Raw genomic sequence first — 14,493 nt, 5'->3', positions numbered from 1 at the left:
CAAATTTGGGTTCAGAATAATCGATCGAACCGTTAATCCAATATTGAGGAAATTTAAAGGAGTTATTAAGGTTGGTGCCATATTAATTCTATCAGATCTGTTTACTACTTTCGCTTGATTAAATGAGAGGGCTATGAGTTCGGCTGATGAGGGCCGTCCGTAGCTCAGGTGGTTGGGGTATAGGTCTTAGCAACCTGAGAATTGCGGGCGGCATCGTTATGAATCCAGTCAGGGGGTGGGCTTTGAAAAACTTGGCTGATGAGAAATATGAAAAAATAAAGAAAGTTCTTACAGGTGTAGTCAGAGAAAAGCAACTTCAACGAGGGATAATATTCTTGATCGCGAGTATCACTGGAGATCCCAAAAATAAATCAAAGAAAAGAATTCGTTAGTCATTTGAGTTTACCACATCTCCCGTTGTATAACCCCTAGCTCTCATTGTGGCGTGGTGGGAACTGCTGAGCCGCTTTTGAGGGCTAAACTGCTGATGGAAACTAGACTCAACGTTCTCACGAAGAATGATTTCCCTTAGCTGGTTACTAAACATAAGTAACCGTATTACAAACATTTTGTGTATGGGTGGTAAAGTTCAGTGGGCTCAACCCACTTCAACCTAGGGCGAAGAGGACTGGTTCCTTCCTGGAAAGCCACAAGGCAGAGGAGGAGCAGAAGAGGTATAGCAAGGGGACAACAAACAACTGTAAAAAACAAAATTGTTACTGAGGTGTATATAGTTGACCATAGATTACTGATTGGAGAAGATGGTCGGGGGGTGCGGTCAGCAAATTAATTCCAATTAATTGCTGACCGCACCCCCCGACCATCTTCTCCAATCAAAATTGTTACATTTGCAGCCTTTGTTAATTAAACCGCAGCCACATGCCTGTATTGCCCACATGACAGGGTAATGCTGAATAAATAAATAAGCTTCCGTTGTGTACCAAAAAACTTGTAACCCATTGTTCCTAAGAATCCCAATCAGACCTAGAAATACGTAGTTAAGGATTTAATGAACGTAATGTTCTCTTATTGAAAGACCATCTTTACCTAATCACTAAAAAATAAAAAAAGCAAGATCTATGATATAAATTCGGAAAATGGGTAAATATCCCTTTATTAAAGAACAAATATGATTTTTAAAAGGTCATTAAGACCTTTTTAGATATAATCGTTCTTCAACACCAAAGAGCCTCGTGGGTTCTTTAAACTAGTACTTTTTAAATCTTGGTAGAGTAAACAGAAAGTCTCGAGTGACGTCATTTGTATGGCCGTGAAAAGTGCTAGTATAATAAACACTAAGATTATAATGAGATTGAAGTTCCCACACTGTGATGAGTTCAGGTTTAGAATGATAACAACTGATTTCTGTTTTATGTGGATGAAAAAGTAAGTGGTGCAAAGTGAAATATACCTGTTGCTGTTTTGTGTTTTGATTTAACCTATGTTGGCCTATAAATATTTTGAAAGGTATTAATTTTATTCCCCTGACTATTTCATATAGTTTTTACATCATTATGATCAATAATTAGTTAGGCTATGCTTGAATTTTGGTTTTTGATAAAAATCTACAGCATTATGATAACAACAAATAACAGATCTGGTGTTTTGTTTACTAAAGTTTTTATTTTTATAACTTGTCAGTTTTATGGTAAATCAAAAGATTATTTTCATAAGAAATCAAAACCAATATCACTGTTTCAGATAATCTTATTTATAGCCTTTATATTAGTTTAGAAACATATTTATTGGTGTTTTATTTCAAATGCCAAAACTTTTTCATATCAGCCTTGATATTTCTTGCCCTTGTAAAGATTGAAATTTTGTTTTGTGTTTGACATTAATTAATAGGTATTTTATATTGTGTAAACATTTAGTTTTATATTATCCATTATTAGTGCACAATACATTTAAAAAAAGGATTAGTGGATATTGTTTTATATAATGTGATTTATTTACTATTTAACATGTTTATTGAAAATTGCTGGTGTACAGATTATTTTTATCAATATTGTTACTTAATGCATATTTAAAAATATTTGAATGGTTTGTTTTAGCCTGAGATGGGAATGAGAGTTGTCCCCATTCTCTTCTTGATCTATATATTTGTTCCTTCGACATCTCCCAATTCCTTCAACAATTCTTGTAAGAGAACTAGAATAGTTTTAACCCAGTCTTGGGGAATTATTTCTGATGGACCTCCAAAAAAAAATTATACTGAAGATTCACACTGCCTTTGGTTAATAAAAGGTATGATTGGATATATCATTGAATGCTTAGATATATAAATTACGGTTTTATTATTTATTTATTTTATAGTTGATTAAATGATAACTCTATCTTATTATTATTTTTTTTAGCTAATAGTTCAGAACAATTTATTACCCTTAAATTTCACCTAATTGAGACTGAATGCTCGTATGATTACGTATTTGTTTATGATGGATTTTCATTTGATTCAAAATTACTGGGAAGTTTTAGTGGTAAAACACAACCTCCAGAAGTTGTTGCTAGATCTGGTTTTGTAAGTTTTAATTAACTTGTCATATATAAACAAGCTTTTATTATTAGTGATTTCTTAATGTGTTGGTTTTATTTAGATGCTGATTTTGCTATACTCAGATACCAATTATGTACTGGAAGGATTTAAGGCCGAATATTCCATTACGGATTGTAAATCGAATTGCAGTTCAAATGGAGTATGTATGGCAGGGATATGTATATGTGATTTCGGATGGGAGGGTGAAGATTGTATGAAACGTGACTGTTCAAAGAATCAATCTCATCCAGAGTGTATAGTTGCTACAACACCAATCGGATCTAACAGGTTAGTTTTAGAAATTATTTGAAATAATTTTCTAAAATCACTCAATTTTTTGGGGGGGTGTGAAGCATTGTGTAGATTTTCAGTATTTATAGTTACACCATTCTTATATTTTATCATGAATGGAATTGTGAAATAAACTCTTAATGTAACAAAAATTTCACTAATTAGTGTTTAAAATGGAAATATAGAAGCCAAAACAGTTTATTCAAATATTTAGAAGCTCCCATTTAGATTTGTGTTTCCGCAATATGTATTTATTAAGATATTAGTTCTCCAGTAAAGTTTTTTAAAGCTTGAAGGGAGGGTTTCTTATTCAGTTTAGATAAGAATATTAGTTTTGTTAAATGTCACCTAAGAGGGTAAGGTGGGGGTTCCATGGCTTTTTCAACTTACTGCTGACTATATCAAGATATCATCGCTATGAATATGGTTTTGGTACATTTATAGTCATGACACTTAGTACAACAAGGTGTGTCAAGGTAATCTTTAAATGTCTAAGACCTCCGTCTTCCATTTATAACATAGTCTAAAGTAATAGAAATTTTCCACATCATGTCTTATGCCTGGGTTTGGTGTGCTTAAATTTCCCAGAAACTATAATTTCTCTATCCTTCTGCTCTCCCACTCTGCTATTGCTGAAAACTTATGAATGCCTATGGTAAGATAGTTTTATTCAGTCAAAATATTGCTCACTGTGTGGTGAATCATAAGATTAATGTTGGTATAGATAGATGTAATTCAAGGTAACCTACCAACTAATAACTATCTCCAAAGAGTATCCTTCAATTCCGCTTTCTAAGGCTTCTTACAGCAGTTGATTAGAATAGCTGGGAGGGTTCTTCAGATTTTACAGGATTTTTGTATTTTCTAGAGAAAAAATCTGTTTGTCTATTCTTCCATTTATTAACACATTCATTTTTATAATTTTATATTTTTGAATTCTATGACATTTAGATGAGGGTTAGTCCCTAATCGTTATTTAGTAAATTAAAAAACTATTGCTGAGAAGTGCAAATCTTTCAATGGTCAATAGATAAACAAGTTATCTTAGTACTCATAAGTTTAATTAGTGATTTTCTTGGAGAACTCAGTCATCTTTGAGGCACTTACTTTTTCTCTTTCTTTTTTTTTTTTTTTTATCAGTTAAAATTATACCTAAGTTAAAAATTATACCTAAATCAGTAATAATGATTGATATCATTTCAATTAATTGTAACATCACTTGGCAAGGAATAAATTTTAATTGAAATGCTGATTGGAGAGGAAGAAATCACCCAATAGATATTGTTAGTGATCAGTATGGATTTAAATTATTATAATATTTACATATAAGATTAGCAAATAGTAGACATTATATTATTTGATACCAATTTATAAATAGACTTGTGAACATTTTTATTACAGTTGGAAAAAATTGAAGAGTGATGCATTACTGCCACGAGCAGCTCATACAGCTGTTTACTTAGCAGAAACCGACTCCCTTTATGTATTTGGTGGTTACAATCTCAATGAAGCTTTAGGAGATCTTATGGTTTTTAATTTTGAGTCGGGTTTATGGGAAGATGATAAAGGAAACGTTGTTGGTGAGACTTTTTTCTCTATTATGCATTATTTAAAAATGATAATTTGTTTGATTAAATCTTATATTCATTTATTTATTATTATAGATGATAATTATCAAGAACTATTTTATAAATAGAATATATTTTGAAAGGATTTATTTTTATTCAAACATTTGTGTTATTGAAGATTGCTTGACAGAATCATTTATATACCAAAACCACTTCTAATTTTGTTGTATTCTCTGCTTAAAATTATTTACAGATAACTATTCAAAGCCAGCTGAACATCTTGATGAAAAAGTATTAAAAGCTGTATTAGATACAGTCCGACAAGATCCGGATTTACGTCTTAAACCTAAAACATTTTTACAACATGTGCTCTCATTAAGTTTAGCAGATAATAGAACTTTAGTTTCTAGACATCATGAGGTAGGTTTTTGTTAAATTAAGAATATATGTTAGGCAATTGTTAACCCACAAAGCAGTAGGTGCTAACACCAGTTACTGCTTTCTAGTATCAAATGGATCTGTTACGCCTAATAACATTATTTTTTTACTTTTTATAGGAAAAAAAAGTGTATTATCAGTTCATTATAATGTAGTTATATATATAGAAATGGATTATGCAACCTAAAATAAATTAATTAGTTCAGAAAATTGAAATATAAGATAATATATGTTCATCAGGGTTAGGACAAAAGTAGTTCTTTTAAAACTGTAACTAAATTGGTAACATACTTGTCATGGGTATAACATTTAATGAACTATTAATAAAAAAAAAAAATTGTATCCATGACAATTTAGTTACCAATGTAGACATAGTTTTATTTATTACTACTGATTTTTCCACAACTCTGATATTCATAAATAAACCTTGAATTTTTATGACATTGGAATATATTTTGACGAGCTTATCATTTCTTCTTGGTATTGTTATCTTTTATCGGGTGGACATTATAATTAGTTTTTTAAAAATTATTCTGATGCTTCTAACTGATCAATGAACATTTTGCTCAATTTTCGGCATTAGCCTCAAGGACTCGAGGTTACTTCCTGAAAAATTAAATATAATAATTCTATTATTCCCTTTGAGGGCCCTCTCTGGAGAACTAAATACACCTCTGTAATGGATAATGAGTCCCAGCTTCTTGAATTTTATTTAATTAATGAGATGAAAGAATGATCAATGGTTAAAGAAAACTGAAGATATTTCATAGTTTGAAATTCATAAACAATTTTAAAATTATAAATTTATATATTCATGAACACTGATGGTTTCACTAAAGGATACAATTTTATTCTATCTTAACAATGGAGGGAGAATTTGTAGAATCGCAATGAAAAGATCAAGAACATAATGAATTAACACATAGTGAGCCAAGAGAGCACTGCCATCAGTTGTCATACTAGCAAGAAGAATTATTATGTCTGTAATCATAAAGTGGAATGAATTTTTTTGTACTCCCTCTCATCAAATTGTTCTGAGGAATTAATATTATACACCTTATCAAATCTAATTTAAATGATGGTTTAACTTTTTAAATGTTGAGTCACTTTTTTTAGGAAACTATGATGTTCATGAAAGGAATATGGTCCGGGTGCGGTCGAAAAAACTCAAATAGTAGAATTATACTATTTTAACGAGCCAACATTTCGCCCCACGTTGCAGGACTTCGTCAGGGCTAAAAAAGATACAAACACATAGTTACAAAAGGAAAACAAAAACATAAGTGTAAAATAACAGGGGTATAAAATGTAAAAAAGTAAGATATAATAAGAAAAATTAAAGGTAGTAAATTAGTAGTAGGTAGTAGTATTTACTACCTTTAATTTTTCTTATTATATCTTACTTTTTTACATTTTATACCCCTGTTATTTTACACTTATGTTTTTGTTTTCCTTTTGTAACTATGTTTTTGTATCTTTTTTAGCCCTGACGAAGCCCTGCAACGTGGGGCGAAACGTTGGCTCATTAAAATAGTATAATTCTACTATTTGAGTTTTTTTGACCGCACCCGGACCATATTTCTTTCATCTTTACACACGGTCAATCAATAATCTTCCAGTCTATTATGTTCATGTTTGTTTTTTTCAAATTGGCTAACTGTAGTTTCTTATTTAGTTTTTATAAATAATAGTACAATATGGTGGATAAAGTCAGTTCTTGATCTACAACCATTTCGACTGAATAAATAAAATGAAAAAAAATAAAAGGAAGGGTGTTGTCAAAGAAAAACTCAAATAGTTATAAAAATATTTAATTTGAGCCAATATATCCATTCTTTTAATATATAAATGTATGTATAATTTATTAATTTTTGGGGGGAAAAATTCTAATAATAATAATCACCCTCTATATGTGCATTATCATTTTTTAAATATTTTCTTTAATTTGCTAATACTCTTTACTTTAGCGTTATTTTCAAATTTAACCTATTTGATCCGCCAACCCCCTACCATTCTCATTTTTTTCTGTCAACCTCTCATTTTCTTGCTGCCTTCCATCTGCAGGTATGTTCCCCATTTTGTTCATTATCTTCCTTTATTCTTTTGATTTTACTCTTATTCCCTTTTTCCATTTTTTAGTGTGAAGTGTATGTTATATTTCTTTTTTATCTGTTGTTATTTCCGTTTTCATTAATTATCAAAAACATTTTGTTATTCTTATTTAATTTTTCGTTTCTATGTAAACCTTTTTTTTATTATAGTGTTCATTTATTTTTATCTCATTTAAATGTTAGTATCTTTATTAGCCCTGACGAAGTCCTGCAATGTGTGGCGAAAAATTGGCTCATATTAAATAGTTTCATGACTAGTTGAGTTTTTCTTTGACCATATGTGGACCATCTTCCTTTTATCATCACACACGGTCAATCATTAATTTTCAGGGAAAAAAATAAAAAAATTTATTTGTTTCTGTATTCAGTTGTTTGGTTCTGTCATAAAAGAAAATGATTAATTCCATTTTGTCTAAAATCCAAATGATACTTCAATTCTGTCAGCCTAAATTCTATTGGTTACCTTTTACTTAACAAAGAAGTTAAATGAATTTTAAATCCTAGTATTATATAATTATTTTGATATATGTGCATATATGCAAACAAGTAAATTTTTTTTACCTAAATACTTTGATGTTAAATTGTTGGAACTCAATTCTTGACTAAATTATGTCTTCATTCTGTAACACAGTTTTAGAAGACAAATTTTACTATAATTGTATTTCTTTATGGTCATTACTTTTGAAGCTTTCGTTTTTCATAATTATTTTAATCTTACCTTAGAAATACCTAAATTAAAACTATTGACAAAGACTAACGACTCACAATAAACCAAAACCTCTGAACTGAGGGAGTACGCAGGTTTATCTTAAAAACTCATCAAAATTATCTGGGATCGCAATCTCGAAGACATATTTATTTTTAAGTTTGAGTTTTGATGTGTTGTGAGTTGCTAATCCTTAGTTAATATTCATGCCATAAGCAATTTATTTGCCTTTAAGATTTGTATGATGTAGTCATTTTCTGAACTTTCTTAAACTATAGTTGTAACTTGAAAACTGAATATTTTATTATAGGATAGGAATTACCATAGAAGGCAATCTTCTCGAATTAAAAGAAATGAAGATAACATTGGTGAAGAGGAGTCCTGGGCTAAGCCATCTGCCCGTTATGCCCATGCAGCATCAGAGTAAATATCAGTATATTTATAAATTGTGTTATGTTTTTAAATTATTTTGTTAAATGTTGACTAAATATTCATTCTTCAATGTGAACCGAAGGACTGAAGATAAATATATAAGTACAATACTCTAGACTTATAATAAATTTTCTAGATTACTTTGAATGAAAATTTTCAAAATTTGAAAATTGAACTATTCAAGATTGTTCTTTCACCATTTAATATTTACTGTTTTAATCTTGACATTTCAATGTTTGATTTGCCTTGTTATAAAGTTCTGTACAGTTAAATACTTTTTTTTCAGGTATAAAGGAGGATTTATAATTTATGGTGGTCAAACAGATATTGGTCTCTCGGGTGAACTTTGGTATTATTCTGTTAAAGATAAGCGATGGAGTTTACGAGCTATTAAATCACAGATATCTCCTCCCCCTCTTGCGAGGCATACTTTAACCCTTGCTCATGATGATTGGGTATATTTGTTTGGTGGAAGTACATCTGAGGGTCTGTTCTCTTCAACTTTATATCGTATAAAACTTTCTGTTGGTTAGTATTCATACATTATTGACTAGAACTTAAATATTAGCAGTTTATAGCTCGTTACTATTTAGTTTATTTAAATTTATATTGCTGGGAATACTACATGTTAATCAGTTATATCTATCAGCTCATTAAATCTTAAACAAAATATTTTCTATTTATCTCCTTGTCAATATGTTTTATAAAAAGATTTTTGATGTAAAATCTAAATTTTGACCTTGTGGTGCATGTATGAGGGTGTTCTGAAAAGTTTTTCTTATACCTAACAAAAATACAAGACATTTTTCTGAATTTTTTTTATTATTTTTCAATATAGTCTCCTTGTAACTCTATACACTTCTCCCAGCGATGCTCCCATCTCTGTAACCCATCCAAAAAGTACTCGGCATTTTTCTCTGCAAAATAATTGTTCATGAAGGTGATTGTCTCTTCATTTGATGAAAATCACTGATGAGGGAACATTTAGATGAGGGCACAAAAAGAAGACGCTTGGGGCTAGATCTGGTAAGGTGGATGGTCAAGCAGTTCAAACCATAATTCGGTGGATTTTCGCAATGCCAACCGTTGAGGTGTGAGACTGTGCGTTGTCTTGGTGAAACAGGATTTTCTTTTTCTGCAAATGTGGCCGTCTTTCCACACGTTCTGCCTTCAGCTTGTCAAGTAATGTGTAGTATGCTCCTGTAATGGTTTTTCTTTTTTGAAGATAGTCGATTAAAATAACTCCATGACTATCCCAAAAAACAGTTACCATCACTTGCCCAGCCGAAAAAACAGTTTTTGCTTTTTTTGGAGCTGGATCCCCCTTTGTAGTCCACTGTTTGGACTGTATTTTTGTTTCAGCGTATAATGGTGTATCCAAGTTTCATCTACAGTAATTAATAGGTGCCAAAACTCAGATTTATTGCGCCTAAACTGTATCAACAGAGCATTGGAAATGTTCATTCAAACACATTTTTGGTCTAACGTGAGAAAATGCGGCACCCAACATGCGGAGAGCTTTCTCATATCTAAATGTTGATTTAATATGTAACAACCGTGTTCTTTTGACATGTTTATAACCTCTGCTCTCTTTAATTCAACGGTCGTCTAGCACCATTTCGTGAACTTAGACGATGTTTTCGTCAGTAGTTGCAGTTTTTGGACGTCCCGAATGTTCATCGTCTCACAAGCCCTTATGGCCACGTTTAAATTAAGCTTCCCAAAATTTTACTGTGGTATATGAAGGTGTAGAGTCCCCATATACAGAATCCAACTCATCTTTGATTTACATAGGCCTTTCAAAAACAAATATTTAATGACAACTCGATACTCAATTTTGTCCATTTTCATAAAAACACTCACATCAACTCACTCAAGCGACTGTTACATAAACACTGTGGGTCCAAAATGACTGAAACTTTAGTGGGTAACTGTCAACAGATGAACAACAAAATTCACTTGTGCTAATTTAGGAGTGCTGCCATCTTCACGTTGAGGTTGGAAACTTTTCAGACCACCCTCGTAGATGTGCTGCCATTTTGGAAAACAAGTCGGAATCTCAGGAAAAAATCCTTTTTCCCCATGTGCTTTACAATGAAAATTTCAGTGTATGCAGCTTAAATAAATTTTGTAGAACATACAACTTTCTAAAAACTTGTATTTACAATCATCTTTTAAAGATATCTTTTTATAAAGCCATGAAGCTTTATGCAAAATTGTAAAAAGAGAGACAAGATCAATACCTATCTGGTTCTGTTAAACAAGGTCAAAGATTGAAAAAGTGATTTGGTGTGCTCAGCATAAGGACCCGTAGATTTTTTTTTACTTATTTTATTTGATATTTATTCAAGAGCCTCTCCGTCGATAAACTTGTTAATATGTTGGTAGTAGCTGCAGAAAGTCGGGCTTGAAAATTTCAAATTTACTATATTAAGTTTTTTAAATCAAATTTTATGCTCCACTTCATTGTTTTTGGTTAATTTTTCTCAAGGTATTCTAAAAATGACGTATTCACAAAAAATGAAAACTTAACTAGCTAGTACTAACTTGCATAAATTTTAGTATTATTTCTTAGTATTCATAATTGTATTGAGATATAAGATAATTGTAGATACAAGTTTGTAGAAATTGTTTTATATATTTTTATATATGTTTTATTTCTCGGAAAATTTGTAATTAGCATAACCATAAATGAACAAATTTTTAGAACATTGCCAGAACGTTCCTTAGAGATACATTTATGGCTCTCATTACTAGCCTTGAGTAAACGTATTACACTGGAATATAAATTACATAAAACATTTTTTTGTACATTGATTACCTTGATTGAACGTAGAATAGTATTGACACATCCATAACATTAAATATTATTTCAAAGTTTATTTTAAAATTAATCTTGTTTCCTCATGAATCCCTTCTGATACATCCAAGTTTTGTAATGATAGTATTTATTTTTAGTTTAAATTTGTTCTGTGTAATTTGAGAATTCCATTGTGAATTGAAGTGCAATTTATGGGTAGTTTTTACTATATTGTAGTTTTTATAAAATTAATATATTATTAAAAAAAAATTGTTAACTTTATATTCTCTTTGTAATTTTTTATTTTAATAGTTTTTGTTATTGAATTATATATAAAATATTGCCTCTCTAAATGTGACTAGCTCACTTTATGGTATTTGCCAAATTTTCTTTTTAAAGCAAATGGCACTGAAGAATGGGAAGTTGTCAAACCAAGAGGTGGAAAAACTCTGGATTTACGATTAGTCGGCCACACAGCTCTTTATGATCCTAATTCTGGTTCTTTGATAGTAACCGGAGGTCTTGCTGCTAGCGTTGCTAGATTTTCAAGACTATCTGATAGGATATTTTCATTCCATATTCCTTCAAAGACTTGGGCTTCATTAGACTATCCTAGAGCTGTACAACGTGATAATTATGTTCCTGCTGGTCGAGCTTTTCATACTACTGTAAGAATTGGTAAGTTTTAAATAATTTTCCCAAATCTTTGATAATAAAAAACATCACCCTAATATTTTCAATATGTTTTATTTTTTGTATTAAGTTAATGTCTAATTCAGTGGATATTCTATGATTTTGTTGAATACCATTAGTCCAATTTATTGCTTGATATTTATCCGGTTGAAATTAATTTATGTATTCAAGGTAACTACATGGTCGTGTTCGGTGGCTACGCTCACAGGCACAACAAAGAAGAAATATGCTATGATAATCAACTTTATTTATATCATTTAGGATGTCACACATGGGTTAGCCAGGAAATACTTGGACCAGATCAAACAGGTATACCAACTGAATTAATATTATTTAAATAAAACCGAACCATTTTTTTAATGTCTCAATTTATCTGTAATACATATTTTCCTCTACTGTGTTTATAGGCTCTACATATCCTAAAAAGCAAGGTATGTTTGCACATGCTGCAGCTTTGAGAAATGGAGATAATATGATATTAGTTGGTGGATACCACGGGAATGTAAATGCTGACCTTTTGGTTTACGCATTTCCAAGGACATTAGCTTTAAAACCTGGAGATCCTTATGAACCAGATCAACTATGCGCTAGGTATCATAAATTCCATCCTCTTAAATGGTTATTTATTTTATAAAAGATTTTGTTTTCAGTATCAATTTTCATTAATAAACATTCAACATTATTTTTAAACTTATTAAATCTTTAGACTATGTCAAGACAGTTTATTATGAAATAAAGTATTTCAAGAATATTTATCTTTTTATGAATTTTAATTTATATTTGATTATGTATCTAATTTGCTCTCTTTCAGTGAAAAAAATGGAAACTTGTTTCTCCTAGGTTTCTTTTTAAAATTTTAATTTCTCCTGTAGATCTATAATTAACTTTGCCCCTTCTTTTTTGTGTAGTTTGGTTGTTGCCACTCTTCTAACACCTTGATTGCCACAGGATCATGTCAAAACAGACCCCAGGTGCCAATTTCTTTTTTTTTATGTCCATTTTAGCTTTTTGTTTAAGAAAAAGCTTATAAGAGAGCTGTAGCTAAATTCTGGAGCTTAAAACCCGAAGGAGTTTATTTGTATAGTCCAAGACCTATTGTTCTATATGCTTTTATTGTATAGTGACATAGGCTGTGGCCTGTAAACTCCTATACAACTTTGCTTGAGAAATTGCAAAGGCTGGTGTGCTTTATATCTGTTTTTATGTCCATCACTCCTACCACAGCAATGGAGGTATTAGTGATCTTGACAAGGCTGCACATAGAGATTGAAATTCAAGCTATTAGCATTGCCTGCAGGCTTGCATTGTTGGGGGCAAGATCCAATTTCATGACTTTTAAGGACAAGGGAAGTTGTTTAACAGGATTGATGATGATGAGATGCTAGAAAATGCTCTCTGATCTTTGGATCAGGAAATGTAGAAACTTGCGCTGTACAAGATTGAAGGGACTACCTCACATGAACCGTGTAATGGGGTAAATTGCTACACAACCAAATCTCTGATAGAACTAGTTTTGGAAGCTGCTATATGGAAAATGGACTGACCGAGAGAGTATATCCACTTCTCGGAAGACACACCTCAGTGTCTCAGGCTGTGTTTGCAATCGATGTCTGGGACTAAACCCTAATTAAAAATGGACAGACTTATTACAATTTTTACCGACAATTAAGTGCTGATCAGCTATATGACCCAATCTAGATTGGTGAAAGAGTGCAAAATAAATTATAACATTCTTCCCTTAGCCATCACAGCACTGGTTGAATGGATGCCCTCAGGAATTGAGAGAAATAAGAAGGTGGCAGGCCTCGCGGGATCTGAAAAGGTACTCTTGAACCTATTTGTGGTGTTACCTTAGCCATGCTAAAAGATGTATAAAGGCAGATTGTAAGGCTTTGCCATACTAGAGAAACGCCAGGAAATAAGTAGAATCCAACTTGTTTCCAAGAGGTCTCTGTTTAAAAAGAAGTGCAACAGTTCTTCATATAGAGAGGATGACCTTGAGGTAGGTGACAGGACTATATACAGGACCCTGTTGACTAAATAAACACATCTTTAATATGAATATAATGGAGTCACCGATTTTCTGCTTCTGCAAAAAGGATAATGAAACGGCTTATCACATCATCTAGATGTGATGCATTAGTCAGGATTCGGTTTTTCATTTTTGATCAAGACTATATTACTGACACCAACCTTTGCAAAACAGTGGATCCATGTGGATTCTGTAAATAGCAAAGGCAACTAGCCTGTTTTAAAAGAGATTAGGAAAATGCACAATAGGCTTTAAGAGGCCCCTTCAGTCCTTGTATCTTCTCCAACTTATTAATGTTATTGTATATTTTCAGATTTTATGTTAATTGAATTTGCTGCTCATATATTAGATAAATTGAATTTTTCTCATTTTTCTTGCTCAGGCACAAAAATTTAGGCGAATGTACTTCAGATCCAGAATGTGGATGGTGTACTGCTCCTGAGACTTGCTACGGTCGTACACCTGGGGTGAACTGCACTACTAACCTCCTTACAACTCGTTGCCCTGGTATATGCCCTGCCTTGGATTCTTGCCAAGCCTGCCTCCTACAAGGTTCAACTCAGGCACCGACAACCCCATCAGTGGCCCAAAAGTTATTTGATGGAAAGTGCGTATGGTGTGTACACAATGCTAAATGCCTTCATTATCATGGTCAGTATTTTGAGTAACTTTTTTCTTAACTTTAATTATTTCCTAATTCTGTATTTTCAACTCTTTCTTTTAAGGACTTCTCCTTAAATTGAAACTGTAGTTCTGCTTTTGTTCTGTTATTAATTCCTATGAGTTTCACCTAATATCAGCTTTGTAACATCTTGTATGAGGAGAAGATGGTTGGGAGTGCAGTCAGTAAATGAACACAAATAAACAAAAAACTTATTTTATATAT

The 14,493-nt window shown here is 31.6% G+C and overlaps 1 protein-coding gene across 2 annotated transcripts in view; it reads left to right on the top strand.

The window, feature by feature from the left end:
* Positions 1 to 1,231: 1,231 nt before the first annotated feature.
* The window catches only part of Megf8 (multiple EGF like domains 8), a 56,341-nt gene continuing 43,079 nt past the window's right edge, over positions 1,232 to 14,493 (top strand). The window contains exons 1-12 of one of the 2 annotated variants that reach the window (XM_014426842.3): positions 1,232 to 1,386; positions 2,055 to 2,247; positions 2,358 to 2,521; positions 2,598 to 2,824; positions 4,229 to 4,407; positions 4,649 to 4,815; positions 7,961 to 8,073; positions 8,369 to 8,610; positions 11,282 to 11,560; positions 11,747 to 11,884; positions 11,983 to 12,166; positions 13,990 to 14,258. In XM_014426842.3, coding sequence (XP_014282328.1) covers positions 2,061 to 2,247; positions 2,358 to 2,521; positions 2,598 to 2,824; positions 4,229 to 4,407; positions 4,649 to 4,815; positions 7,961 to 8,073; positions 8,369 to 8,610; positions 11,282 to 11,560; positions 11,747 to 11,884; positions 11,983 to 12,166; positions 13,990 to 14,258 — 2,149 coding nt within the window. In that variant the 5' untranslated portion in view covers positions 1,232 to 1,386; positions 2,055 to 2,060. Of the gene's footprint in view, positions 1,468 to 2,054; positions 2,248 to 2,357; positions 2,522 to 2,597; positions 2,825 to 4,228; positions 4,408 to 4,648; positions 4,816 to 7,960; positions 8,074 to 8,368; positions 8,611 to 11,281; positions 11,561 to 11,746; positions 11,885 to 11,982; positions 12,167 to 13,989; positions 14,259 to 14,493 lie in introns of both variants that reach the window. The other variant, XM_014426843.3, reaches the window with a different exon arrangement.

The sequence above is a fragment of the Halyomorpha halys genome, unplaced genomic scaffold (assembly GCF_000696795.3).
Source record: "Halyomorpha halys isolate HHAL.00 unplaced genomic scaffold, Hhal_1.1 Scaffold596.1, whole genome shotgun sequence".
In the NCBI taxonomy this organism is placed as follows: Eukaryota; Metazoa; Arthropoda; class Insecta; order Hemiptera; family Pentatomidae; genus Halyomorpha; species Halyomorpha halys.
The sequence above is the reverse complement of the archived record's forward strand: the minus strand, read 5'-3'. Positions and strand labels throughout refer to the sequence as shown.